This window comes from Acanthopagrus latus, chromosome 22 (genome assembly GCF_904848185.1).
Source record: "Acanthopagrus latus isolate v.2019 chromosome 22, fAcaLat1.1, whole genome shotgun sequence".
Lineage (NCBI taxonomy): Eukaryota > Metazoa > Chordata > Actinopteri > Spariformes > Sparidae > Acanthopagrus > Acanthopagrus latus.
Window position 1 is genome coordinate 999,528 of NC_051060.1, and position 14,851 is coordinate 1,014,378.

General features: G+C 40.9%; 1 protein-coding gene across 6 annotated transcripts in view; it reads left to right on the forward strand.

The window, feature by feature from the left end:
- The window catches only part of ankrd6b (ankyrin repeat domain 6b), a 65,979-nt gene that overhangs the window by 19,023 nt on the left and 32,105 nt on the right, over positions 1-14,851 (forward strand). For 4 of the 6 annotated variants that reach the window (XM_037086977.1, XM_037086982.1, XM_037086980.1 and 1 more), the window contains exon 2: positions 1,933-2,275. In XM_037086977.1, the coding sequence (XP_036942872.1) occupies positions 2,150-2,275 (126 nt within the window). In that variant the 5' untranslated portion in view covers positions 1,933-2,149. Of the gene's footprint in view, positions 1-1,929; positions 2,276-4,783; positions 5,216-14,851 lie in introns of those variants that run through there. The other 2 variants (XM_037086978.1, XM_037086981.1) reach the window with 2 other exon arrangements.

The following is a 14,851-nucleotide window of genomic DNA, read 5'->3' on the forward strand; positions in this document are numbered from 1 at the left end:
TTTCCACAGTTATTCCAGTTGTTCCACTGTTACCTGAGGACAGCAACCAAGGAAAACAATACCTTTTCCTGTTTTGGTGGCTCAGTAGCAGATGCGACCAAATACATAGTGAAAATTAGACTTGTATGGGAGCAGTCCATACATAATTTCTGGAGCGCAGAAATTGCTATTATTAATAGTTGCAGCTGTGCCAAAAAAAAAAAAAGTCATGCAGCCTAGCTGAGGTTCACGAAGGAAGTAAGAGGCACCTGCAGGGATCTCTTCATTAATCTGAGCCTGGCATCATACACCAATATTAATGCAGTTAATTAATTACAACAATTGGATGAACATCAGTCATAGAGCTTTGACTGACTGTGGAAGAGAGAAAAAGCCTGCTGTTGCTATGATGAATGTCCTTATGGCAGTGAAACTCTGCCTTAAGGCCTCTTCTCCCTTAACATTCATTTATACAAAATGTTGTTTTCCCACATTAAATTTCAGTGAATGTAATAAAAAAAATCTGTTATACTTAAAAAATAATGAATCTGTATCAAAGGAAATGTAAGGAAAAAAAGAGTCATTTTAAATCCAGTATTCAACACGTAAAGTCTAAGGGAGTTTGTGTCTCTCTTCTAGGAGCTGTATTAAAGGTGTTAGATGAAACGTGTTGAAGTCTTATCTATAGACCTTTTGATGTGTGGATGCAGGATAGATTGGTTGTTTTGTTGTGTATGCAGTTCCTCAAAAAACAGAGACAGGAATACTGGAAAGCTCAGCGTCAAAGTCAATAATCTTTAATTTACTCCCTGTGTGTTTTGTAGTCTGTTGTAGTGTGTGGTGTTTGCTTGCGTAAAGTTTGTGTGCATGAATTATCCTGTCTGCACTTCCAGTTTAACAGCCAATAAACACCGTGTGCATCAGAAAATATTTCCTACCAAAATACCAACTTTATAAAAGGATTAAAAAAAAAACAATGCTTAAATGCCCATGTAATTAGGATCTCTTACAGCACAGATAACATGTAATAGAAGCTGTTCAGTTGCCATTTACTCTCAAGTCAGGACATGCTTGGCGCATCTGTATTCACTCAAATTATAACCTCATTTCATTTTATGCCTCTGGATTGGTAACTGGCAATAAAGATAATTCCACATAAAAGAAGCCAGACCGAAAATATTTATGATACTCACTTGACAGATGTTTCCATCTGCTTGCTGTTACTTTCATATGCCAGCGTGTTTATAGATTAATATATTGAGCCTTAATGAGAGTCATTGGAATTGGAAAAAGTACCAGCTTATCTCATCTCTAGATCAGAATATTGTTGCAAGACTTTGAGACTGAATAGTTTCACAGAAACTTAAATCTACATCAACTCTTTTACAAGGAAAGAAAAAGTAGTGCCACTTTATGAAGGGTACAGATAATGTCAGCAGTCATCTACAGTGCATTGAAGCGCACTGAGAGATAACAGGATCTGTTTGGGAGACAAGACACTTGAACACAGCAGCCTTTTTCCTTTAAGTCACTCGACCTTACCTAGTAAGACAAAAACCACTGATGGGTGTCCCAGAGGAACACCTTAAACCACAGAAGTGTGTCCTAGAAGAACTCCTCAAACCACAGAGGTGTGTCTGTGCTCTTTGAGGTAGTAATGAGTGTTTTGTGATGTATTTTTTATGTCTTATTGTGAGTGAAGGGATTGCTTTACTGTACAGCAGGCACTCAAAGGCACCAAAGCTGACCCCTCTTTTTGGCTCCCTGTGCGGATTATTTCAGTACAGCTCACATGATCCCACGAGGACTGTACATGAATTTAACAACCTGGACAGTAGAGATGTCAGTCCACTTTACTCATTCCTCCCTGTTTTCCTGTTTGCCAGCCTACAGTGTGGGGAGCACATGCAGGCTTGTTTTCACTCAATGTGTTTCCTGTTCTCTTCCCAGCAGCTGAGAGAATGAAGGGGAGGAATCCTGCTAGTTTGTGGAGTTTGTAGCAACGGAAGAAACGGCCACACTGGCAGCCTTTCCAGCTCATGTTTTACTTCCTATCTGCTGCCGAGCTCACCATGAGTTAGAGGGAACCTGAGATCATTGCCACAGCTGCCTTCCTCGCTATCTGGAACGCCGTGTCTGACCGTGACAGCAGCATCATTAGCCCTGCTTCATGAGCCAGCAGGATGCGGCTGAGGTCCTCGCACTCTCCGAGCGCCTCCTCATAGCTTCACACAAGGGACAAGCTGACAATGTGGTCCAGCTTATCAACAAGGGTGCAAAAGTAGCTGTCACCAAGGTGAGTGAATGGTCCTGAGTTTGATAATCAGTTGATGTTGGTGGATGGTTCTGTAAATTTGTTTTGTTTGCAATTTAACTCCCTTACCAATGGGGCCCAAGAATGGCAGTGCCGTTTTCTTGTTTTGTCACAGTCAGAAGACCAAAGACACTCGAATTCATGGTTATATCCAGGAAAAGCATCAAATACTCCCATGAGAGAAGCTAGAAACAGGAAGGGTGTGGCATTTTGCTCCCTGACAAGGTATCTAAAAGAATACTGTCAGTAACCAACTTTTTGTCCTTATGTGCCGAGTGTGGCAATCTGTATGATATGGCTGAAGGTTATGTTGCAGATAGCGTTTTGTAATACTAGAGACATTGTAAAGAGACAGACAACTTAGATCATTTCTAGTGGAAAATTCTGTAATGCCAGAGATGGGGGTTGTAAGACACATTTCCCAGTCTTCCGTGTTTCAAACTGTATTGTGGGGCAAATTCACCAAACTTTATAATTGTTTTTTTTACGATTTGAGCAGTGATGCAAGCAGACATGCAGTTTCTATGTCCCAGCAACCATCTAATATGAAGGTCTGGGTCTCTCCCCACTGATTTATCTTGTCAGCCAGAAATAACTGCAGTTGTCAAGTAACCCCAGTAGTTTCAGCTCGGAGATGTTAAAGTGGCAAGCTTGCTAGTAGACAAAATAAATGCACAAAATACCAAGAAAGGAGATGTTATTGCTCAGACATCATCATTCAAATTCAACATAAACAAAATAATACTCAATAAAAAACGTTTTGGTTTGTCTTTCCACAATCACATCTAGTTTGGTCAAAATAAATCCTCAATTCACAAAATAAGATGTGAAAATAATTCTGCTCTAGAAGTCGCCTCTGCTTCACTCTCTTTCCTCTGCCATGTCAACTCCACACAGTATCCCTTGGTTTCAAACTGTCATCTGTCAGTCTAAGAGGTTGTGTTTAGACCCAGTCCAGTGTCCAGCTGTGTTCACTGTGAGGCAGCTGAGTCTATTTGAGAGGAAACTCCTGCTGTCATTTAAGGTTTCAGTGTGGGCAGATTCCTGTCAGGTGATAGGGCCGCTTAGATCCGCAGCAGTAAACAGCAATGCTGTCCCCCTTAGTTTTGGAGGTACCTTCGAATTGTGGTAGTTTCTTACAAATGACACCAATCACCAATTTATGATAGAACTAAATCTGTTTTTAAGACCTAACCTGCTCTGCTTGGTTCAGACAAACTCTGTGTTTACCTGTTTGGTATAATTAAATTAGATTTTAAATCAGCCAATTAAACTTGAACCAAACAAACAGAGACCCATGTTTTTTAGACTCATGTCTCAATCTGATTATTTTGTCAATTTTCTTTTCCAAAGCAGACCAACAGGCCTGTGGGAACTTCAAACTGATTAAGCTAATGATTTATTATTTCTTGGAGGGCTCTGGTGACTTGTTGATCTGATCTTGTTGCTCATGGTGAATGCAGGCTCAGAGCCAACTGGTCAGCTTTACTTTTCTTGTTGGTGGCCTGTATTGTAGTGTCTGCATCCTTGGGTGTCATTTTACTCCCATTGTATCACTAAGTTGTGTGACTCATGGATGTGGTTTAGTGTTTGTAGCCTTGTCTATGTTTTTAAAGGCGGCTGAGGTGGTGTGACTTTCTGACCAGATACCAAATTTCTTCTGTCATTGTAAGGTAAATTAATTTGGATAACACAACACATTTTTCTGTGGGCTCATCTGCATCTCTATAGGCAAGGCAAGGCAAGTTTATTTTGTATTGCACAATTCAGACACAAGCCAACTCAAAGTGCTTTATAGGCACACACAAATTTCATTAAAAGACATACAAATTTCATTTAAAGGACATTAAAAATTGCATTAAAAAACATTTAAAATAACATTTTAAAACCAGTAAAAACATTAAGAAACAAACATCAAACCAAGTTGGCTATAACAGAAAAGCTTTAAAAGAAACAAGACTGTAGAGTCAGAGTCATAATGCAGTTCAAAGACTTGAATTGCTTCAGTTAAAAGCAGTGGCAAAAAGAAATGTTTTAAGTCTTGATTTAAAAGAGGTGAGTGTTGGAGCAGACCTGCTGCTGCTTCATGTTTAGTTCTGACTCTGGGGACTGAGAGCAGACCGGTACCTGACGATCTCAGAGGTCTGGATAGTTCATAACGCGGCAGCAGATCAGAAATGTATTTTGGCCCGGAACCATTTAATTCTTTATAAACGAACAGGATTTTGCAATCTATTCTTTGATAGATAGGAGGCTAGTGTAAAGATGTAAGAACTGGAGTGATGTGATCTACTTTTTTGGTTCTTGTTAGGACTCGAGCAGCAGCGTTCTGACCCCGTCACGTTTCCCATCATGTTTTAAACCTATGCTAATGCAAATAATTCCAGCAGCTCGAGATTCAGTCAGGCAAAGAATTTACTGCCCATGTATTTACTCACCCTCTACTGTAGTTGTTCCAGGCTGTCTCAGTTCTCATTATTTTGGTGAAGCGTGCTTGCGTGCTTGTCATCAGGGTTCAAAATTAACACCCGCCAACCCACCAAAGGCGGGTTAAAAATCATTTTGGCGGGTGTTAATAAAAACTTACTAGCCAGTGTGGCCGGTGATGCATGAGGCAATCGTGTCAGTCAGAGCCGCTCTACTTTTCTCGCTCCCTGGGCAGCAGCATGGGAATTTCACGGCGGCCATGGCCCATGAAAAAAAAAATAAAATCATTGTACGGCCACAGTGGCCTTTGTGCCCCTGGCCCGGTCAGTGTAGTGTTCATGCCTTGAATTACAGCCACCCGAGTCCACAGTACTCACTCATAGTAACTTCAATGAGTTCGTGGTTCGCGCAGGTGGAGTCTCATCATCACGATGATTTCACGTGAAAGCCTCTCAAGCAGCATCTCAAAACTGAAGAATGACACTTACAGCACAGGTACGCAAGCGAGCTCAGCCAGTTTTGTTATGATACGTAACTGACTTATGTGGTAGGATTTAGTTTGGTACAGTTGGAAATATATTCACAGATTTGAATTCCTGGATCAATAACTCATGAGTGAAGCCGTGTTAAAACACAAACAATGGTTCTCTCCTACCACAGTAAGGTAGAAAACGAGCTACAACCGTATTTTCATCAAAACGAGTGGTCCTCTGGGCTGGACATTAACAATTGTCTCTTTGGTCAGCCGTTTGAGACGAGGGCGCAGGGACTGTCCACAAAGTGCAACACAGAAAAGAGAAACTACATGTCTATTGGGAGAAATATTCAATAACACTAATATTCAGTGTAGTATCACAAAAATCACCTAACCCTAACCCTTCTTAAAAAACTGTTTTCTAATGTAATATTAACTTGATATTAGTATTAAAAAAACATTTTAATACAAAATCCATGTCTTATTATAAATTAGGATGTTTTGGTATCAGTCTGAAAGGTAAATCATCAAATTTTACTCAATGGCCTTTATGCCCTGTCATGTGGTCTTGGTGCCCCTGCAAAAAAAAAAAAAAAGTGAAGGCCAAATGGCCTTGCCCCTAAAATGATGAAATTCCCACCCTGCTGGGCAGTACTGACTACATTTCCCATTAACACTGTCATGATGCTACGTAATGACGTATAAGATGCCCATTGGCTGCGCGCAGGCAGTGCAACCAACCAGCGCAGGAAACCATGGAAACAGAAAACACAAAGAAGAAGAAGAAGAAAAAGAATGAATTAACGGAGCAGAAACTTCAAAAGAAAGAAGGGAGGGAGCTAACTTCAAAAGAAGGGAGGGAGCTAGCTAAAGTAAATCAAAAAGTAGCCTAAACTTAAACTAAATGCGGCAGTGGTTGGTTGGAGGGCGAGAAGAAGGAGGCAGGGGATGAGATTGAGAATGTCAACAACAATGCCTACAAAACGAAAAAAATAAAGTTCGATGCCAAATGGCTGACGGGTCGTGAATGGCTTGGGTTTGATCACGAAAATGTTGTCATGTTTTGTAAGGACTGCCACATGTACGCAAAAGAAAAAAACAAAACAAACAATTTCGCGGTGGGAATTAAGTTGAGGCTGTAAAGTAAACTGTAAACTTTAGGAAGTTACCAGCCAAATTGACAAAAAAGTTAATTTAGATCCCCGGCTGTCATACAGGGATATGCTAAGACACCACCTCTTAATTATACTGTGTGATCAGATAGACAGATAGATTGCAAAACTATACACTATATACAATAAGATGCTTAGCAGATCCAAGAATAATATTAAATACCAAGCAAAGTGGAATTTAGTCAATTTTTAAGGTAAGATAATAGAGACAAGGTGCAACTTTAATTACAGTGATCAAATTGAAATAATAGATAATTTAAAGGGATGGTTCAGGTTTTTTGAAGTGGGGTCTTATAAAGTACATATAGTCGATTACGCATTAGCAAACTGGGCAACATCTGCGAGTGGATGAATACAGTGCGAGGTCCAGCTGCTGGACGAGAGGTTTACTTTCATAAAAACGAAACTTAACTCTCTGTATCCCTCCGCATTAGCGCAATTGTGTAGGGATACGGAGGTTCTACGGTTGACAAAAATGTAGTGCCAAAAGAAAGGCCGGTCTGATGGCGATGTAAAACGGTGTGAATTTTCCCCATACAACATACACTTGTATAGATTTTTTAAGGTGAGCCTTGTTTTAGGTGGTTTATTTTGCTTTTTCTCTGGACCCCATTCACTGCAGTACAAAGCTTAGCATCTGGGCCTCCAAACTGAGGCTGCGCTGATCAGTGATTAGGGTAGGGAACAGACCGACTATAGATATGTACTTTAAATGACCCTACTTCAAAAAACCCAAACTATCCCTTTAAATTATGTGTGTGTATTGCATGGAAGATCTCTCCCAGTGTGGTTGGCTCCTGAAAGGTAGCTTCCTCCATGCACCAGGTCTCGCTGCCCGGCCGTGTCTCTTTAGTGACAGCTACTGTATGGGTGTGTATGAGTGTGTGTGTCTGTGTGCATATGTGTCAGTGTGTGTATGAGTGTGTGTGTCTCTGTCCATGTCTGAGGGGGTGGGAGGGTTGGGTTCTTTTAATTTTCTTCTCATAACTTTATTTTGCTGTTTCTATTTTTCTTTTTGTTTGTTTATTTCCGTGAGGCACTTTGAGGTACTTTTTTCTGTTTGAAAAGCGCCATATAAATAAAGATTGATTGATTGATTGATTGATTGATTGATTGATGGGCGTTGCTGTGAGAGGTTGTACAGCTGAAGAGATATCACAATACTTATGTTGGATTCTTTCTCTAATTAGCAGGCTTTTATTTCTCTCAGTTAAAATTCATTAATTTTAGGGCTGCATTTTCTAAAAGTAGGCTCACCATGCATTTTAATATTATATAAGAAAGCAAATCCATGTCAGTACAAAAAATATATTGCAGTTATATCGGGCAGTGTATTGTTTGAAATCTTTACCAGCTGTGACAGCATCAGCTGGGAAAATATGGTCTTGATAGATATTGCCAACATGTTCTCTCTACTGTGTCTAGTTGAGATTGAAATTAAGACAGAGCACAAAATGTAGTTGGGAAGAAAATCCACTTAACTCAATTTAAGGTCTACATTTAAGCTTTTTTTTGTTTGCTCAAAAGTGAAAATTCAGTCATACCACCTTGCAGATGTTCCAGTGGCAGCATTGGGGGTTTTTTGTGTGCACGTTTTGTTCAGCGTAATTTTGCCTGTTTGACTTAAAAGTCCAGTGCAAGCACGTAGAGGGAAAGTTGTACCGGGGACCTCTGGCGTGTTAAGGCCCCCACACACTGCCCAGACTCAAACCAACAGCCAACTGCCTTTATCTGACCTAGGGTTGTCACGATACTAAAATTAACATTTTACCATGTTGATGTTCACTCGATACCGATACTCAGGAAAATATTCGATACTCGATGCCATTTTCGATACCACAAGGATAAAAAAACGACCCCAAAATTTAAAAGAAATATTTTTATTAACAAGAAAAATGCAAAAATAACCTCTGTTACAACATGTAACAATTGACAGAACCACACATTAAATATTTATAATGAAAAACAGTAAAAAAAGAAACTGCAACTATGATAACAAGTTTCAGGTCTGAGGTAGTGCAAAAAATAAATAAATAAAATTGGGGGGGTGGTATCGATACTTTTGAAAATGAGTATTGTATCCAGATAGAACATTTTAGTATCGATACTTTGAGTTTCGATACTTTTGACAACCCTAATCTGACCACTCTGTTGCCTATTGTCTGTTCAACGTGCTGCTCCACAGTAGTGTGTACATTCTGCGTTTGCGCAAGATGCAATAAGCAGGTGGTGCTAGTGTATAATAATATACACTGGACGAGAGGTTTATACACGCAACTCTCTTTACTTTCGATCAAAACGAAACTTCAAAATAGAGGGTATGTTGATGAGTCTGTTTAACATGTATATTCCTCCTGGTAGTACTGGTCCTTTTATAAACATTTATTTGAACTAATGACAACAAAAAGCCAAAGGATCCTGATATGTGGTGGCAACTTTAACAATAGACAAAACCTGAAGATGGACTCTTCTAATGGAAAGTCTGAACCCAAAAAAGTCAGTAAAAGAATTAATACTTTGATGCATGAAATGGGTATTGTAGATGATGGAGAGAGGTTAACCCAGTGGGTCAAGACTACACTCTCCACTCTCTCAGATCATAGTTCTATTTTACATGTTAGTCCAGGACCATATGATAATACAGGACCAATTATTTTCAACATTGTTGAAACCGTTTAACTGGGTGCTGGAAAAGAAAACGATCCCCCCTCCTGGAGAGACGCAATAATTTCCCCTCATTCCTCAGGAGGGAAAGGAGAAATTAGAATGTGGGAACATCGTCCTAAACTGTTAACCTCAATATTATCTTAAAGATTGGAATGATCCTAACAGCACTAAAACATACAGACCAGTCGGGTTTCATTAAACATAGACCCAAGACAACATAAGGAAAACAATACACGTTATGAGACAAGTTACGCAACAACTGGAGATGATTATAAAATGTTTAGATGCAGTGAAAGACTTTGACTCAGTGAGATGGTCTTTTTAGGGCCCGAACACGTCTTGAACTGCAAGGTCCCTTTTGTTTTTGTAGTGACGATTTTTTGTCGCAAATGATTGCATTTTTCACTGCCTGAACATACCCCAAACATACCTCTCAAAAAACCGCAACTCTGCAATCCCAAAATGCTGGCATGATAGCAACCGTGGAGAAGGGTAAAGGGACCGCTGTGGCTTGACAACCAGAGGATCATGCTCTTCCCCAACATTTCCACCGACCTGCTCAAGCGAAGCAAAATCTTCGGCCAAGTGAAGAAAGATCTGGCTTCCCTCTCCATGCCAGAGCTACGCTACGGGATTATCCACCCGGCTAAACTTTTGGTGACCTGCCAACGGACACCACATATTCGATACTATGGCGGCAGCAGAGAAGTTTGTACAGGGACAACAACCAGAAGTTTGTGGGTAAACACGAAAATTGCCTTAATGGCACTAAAACAGCTTGAACTGTGTTTTTGGCACAATAGGTAAAGAGCAGAAATGAACAATGATAGTCAACACTAAGTAGGACTTTATGTCATTACTGCTCTGCCTATCTTTGTTCATGTTTTACTTCAAACTATACAGTGGATTATAATTCTATATAAAGTCCTTTAAGATTCAGTGTCTGCTGATACCGAGTCCTGGTCCCGGCCTTAACTAATATTTTCCTGGATAATACAGCTGCAAAAAAAAAAAGTACCTGCATTCCATAATACATTTTTAAAATTTTGTTTAAACAAAGTAAATACTTTGATATGGCTCTTCCTTATACTGCATATGCTATTCCAACATTGGCCGGCCACATTCTTGTGTTAGCAGATGAGTCTGTGACGCTGCACTGTGACAGCAGACCCTCGTGTACAGCCAGCTGAAGTGTGTGTGACACAGCACACGCTTGGCACCTCCATATCATCCACTGCTTTTTTCATATTTCTTGTATTTCCACGTTGTCATATAAAATGACGTGGACGCATTGCTTATTTATTTCACACGCGTTCAGCATCACCTCAGTTGCCTGTTTTACATGCTCTGCTGACTGAGACCCACGAAACTGCCGTGCATACCAGCATGTTGTAACTCGAAATTGGAAGAAATGTAATGTACTGCCAAGATGGTAGGGCATACTGGGGATTCAAAAACTCCAGGTGAGGAAGAAAACCTGATCCTCTACCACGGAGATGAGCTGGTTATCCAGAGCAATAACTTAATTACCTACTCTGTAATATTTTTGGCCATGTTGCTGTCTCAAGGATATTTCTCCTAACTTTTGAAAGTATGTGCGAGTGTTGCTGCTTCGGGGTCTTTGACTGTGTTGCTTGAGTGAATTCGTATTCTTTGAGTGTTTGTTTCTTTATTTGCTGTATCGAATGTGTAGTGTTAAATGCAGCTCTTTTGTTCCCCCCCGCGCACGGTCATTTTGCAGATGCAACATGTTATCGTTGGATTACTTTTGCTTTCTAATTTAAGTTATTTACTCATTGCAGAAATTTTATCCACAGCTTTGCCGAAGTAACGTTATGCACATGTCCATGTTCTGCTCTGACGTTAAAAAAGAAAATAAAATCGGGCTTGGGTCCACATTCAAAATTCAACCAATGGTGTCACTGCAGCAAAGTGATGTCAGATGGTCTGACTCTGTACCACCTCATAACGGTGATGAAAAATAATGAGAATGAATATATGAATATATATATATGAATATATAATGAATATATACAATCCCTGATCAGGATGTAACATCCGATTCCGATCGAGTCTGAAACCACGTGATCGGCCCTGATTTCTGATCACGTGATCGGATCGGGACATCCCTACTAATAACTAAGTCATAGATTTTGGTTGTCTTCGTTTATAATGTTACTGTTTATTCCTGCAGGGCTTGGCCCAGTATGTTAGGCATGCTGTTCCTCTCCTTGCTAATGGCAAGGGTGGACCGGCAAAGCTCCATAGTTGGGCCCAGTTATGGGCTTTGAGGGATCTGCTTATTGTAGGATGGGGGGGTGTATTTCAGTTGGGGAAGTGCGCCCATTTATTATTCAAGTGTTCATTCACCGTTTGTTGTTGTGCATCTCTGTTATTATACTTTTTTTTTCCTTTCTGTTTTGGTGTAGCTCCTATTAGCAGCCAACTGAAGTATATGATAGATAAATGTTTTATCTACTAATAAGGCCACAAGGAACTTGTTGAGACTAAGGCAATCCTTTTATGAGCAAGGCAAAAAGGTCAGTAAGTTGTTGGAAAAAAAACCCTTTTTGAAGAACACGATAACTGTTTGTTATAATGTTTTAGCATATATTGATTAAACACGACTATCACAATTTTCACCTATTTTTGGCAATGATTACTTCCAGCCAGGCAGAGCAGATCCAGGTTTTAAACTCTGGTCCACTAAAGGTATATCTAAGGCTAGGGGTGCACGATAATTATTGGGCCGATAACAGGAAATTATTACGTTATTCCGAGAAGTCCAATATCATGATAGATAGCCTTAATAACATATATAATTTTGTAAGCGCGACAGTGCCCCACTCCCACTGAAAGACCTGAATGGACTGCAGTGAATTCAAGGGACACTGGCATAATCAGGAAAACCCTTTCTGACTGGGAAAATTCAAGAATACCCCCTCTTGTTAGAAAAAAAACTTGTTAACTTGGTCATAATTTTGGTAGCTGCTGACTTAAATAGATATACACAGTATTTTTCCACATGTTACACATAAACAATAGAAACATAAATTTAAAAACGACAAAAGGACAACTAGCAAATGTGGGAACAGGGAACTGCCATCACGCCGTGAATGTGACACAGCGTGCTAACATTTAAAAACAGACAACATGGCATTGATTGTGTGGGACTTTTTCAAAGTTTTTGAAGAAGACAGGTCACTTGTTATTTGTAACAAATGTTCCAAGCAAGTTCCACGAGGAGCTAAAAGTAGCACAAGCTTTGATACATCAAACCTGATAAGTCACCTGAAACATAGCCATCGCTTTGATGGAGTTTTGAAAGCATATGAGGACGCCCGGGCTGCTAAAGACCCTAGCAACTTAAAACCAGCCGGGACTTACACACATCGACAAGGCTTTCAAAAAATCCAAGAAATTTGCCAAAAATGACCCACGGGCTAAAGCTATTGAAGACTTAATCATGGAAATGATGGCACTTGATGACCAGCCCTTCACCCTCGTTGAGGACAGAGGCTTTTCTCGCCTGATTAATCACTTGGAGCCATGGTTTACATTGCAGAGCCGCCGCTACTTTTCTGATGTGTGCCTTCCAGCCAAGTATAATGCGATCGCCAAATGTATTCACACTTTGAATGATAACAACGTGAAAGAAATAAGCTTCACCATGGCTATATGGATGTGTGATGTCAGCCCTGTAAGCATGATGGGTTAGGGTTAGGGTTAAGCATGAAGTGTCTGACCGTGCAGTGATTAAAGACAGACCTTTGACTAATCAGAGTGGTGTTGCAGTCCTAGGAGCTCCCCGGCTCACACACAGGAACAATGATTCACCAGAGCTTTGAAGCTATGCTACAGCGGTGGAATATTAAGAAGGAGATGGTGCATGTTGTCTTACGAGATAATGCGCGTAATATGGAAAAGGCAATGAAAGAATGCGGTGTTGCAAGCCTGGGCTGCATGGCCCACTCTTTACAACTTGCTGTGAACAAGGCTGTGTTAAGTCAAAGAGCTGTGTCTGACTATGTTGCCACTGGACGCAAGATTGTTAGACATTTTAGACAGTCTCAAGTAGTGTCCTCTGCCCTGAGGAAGTTACAAGAACAGCTGCAAGTACCACAAACACGACTCCAACAAGACATAGATACGCGATGGAACAGCACGTTTTACATGCTTAAGAGTCTAGTGGCACAGAAACAAGCTATTGCAGCATATGCAGTTGAACACCATTTGCCCGCAACACTCAATGCCCACCAATGGACCCTGGTCAAAAACATGCTGATCATCCTCGATCCATGTGAACAGCTGACCAGAAACATCAGCAAGGCCACAGCCTCAGCTGCAGACGTTATACCCTCCATCCAAGCCTTGACGAGTCTGCTTAAGCAAACTGTTCCAACAGACCATGGAGTAAAGACATCAAAGGACTGTTAGAAGCAGTGCAATCACATTATGGTCACGTCGAGAAGGAACCCCTGGCAACAATACTGGACCTGAGATATATGGACCACTACTTCACCCTCGCATCAAAACGGCAAGCAACAGAATGATGCTGGAGAATGATGGTGCCACAGCTGGCACTCCCAGCCAGAGGAGCCGGGAAGACAGGAGTAACTCATTGTTGGGAATGTTTGAGGCAGTACTGGAAGAAAACACTGAAGGAGCCATTCACCAGGAAAACAGCAGAGTGGATACAGATGTAAGCATAGATTTAACATTTTCTAAAGACACAACTTATAACTCGTGAACAACATCATAATTAGATTATGTTTTTCTGCTGTGTTTTCTTAACTTGTAGCTCTAGTCATATCTGTCGGAGCTAATGCTTCACATGAGCCGTTGTCCACTGGAATACTGGAGGAGCAGTCAGTCCCGTTTTACATGCATGGCCCAGCTTGCTTGGAAATATCTCAGTGCCTTGCACTAGCGTCGACAGCGAGCGCTTGTTTTCTGTTACTGGACACGTGATGACCGAGGAAAGAAACAGACTTGCATGCGAAAAGGCAGAGATACTGCTTTTCATTGAAAAAATCTTCCCCTGATCCATCAAGGGGTAGAAGGGTAGATAAGTACAGGAACCAAAGGTTGAGTGTTGAGAATACAGTGGATATCAGGTCAGAACATGTGCCACCCTTTGAAGTATTGAAGACGTCTCTCTCTCTCTCTCTCTCTCTCTCTCTCTCTCTCTCTCTCTCTCTCTCTCTCTCTCTCTCTCTCCCTCTCTCAAACTGAACCTCATTTACTTTAGTGAAAAGGTACTCATTTGAATGGAAACATAAACCAAAATCATTTAAACCAAATTTTTTGTTACTATGGAATGCACTTTTTCACAGACAAGTCTAACTTGTGTCATTGCATTATGCAGATTTTATTTATTGTTATTGAGGAATGCACTTATTCAGTTTGTTGACATAGACAAGTCTAACTTGCGTCAGTGCATAATGCAGATCTTCGTTTCGTTTCCGGTTATCCATGAGGGTCGCGGGATGTTGCCATTTCCCCCTAAGGGGCTGCGGGGCTTACTGGGCCCTGGATGAGTTGCCAGCTCATCGCAGGACCCTTACTGATGGCAGTGGCTGCCACACAAGGTGCCAACTGCACATCAGGAGCAACTTTGGGGTTCAAGGATACTTCGACATGTAGCTCAGTTCTGCCCAGGGGAGCCGGGATTCAAACTAGCGACCTTCTGATCACCAGTCCACCAGCTCTACCCACTGAGTTACAGCCGCCCATAATGGCATACTGCAGATCTTGTTTATCATTATTGCGGACGAAGGGTAGCTTGAGCAATGTTTAAATCGACCTAAGTTCTCA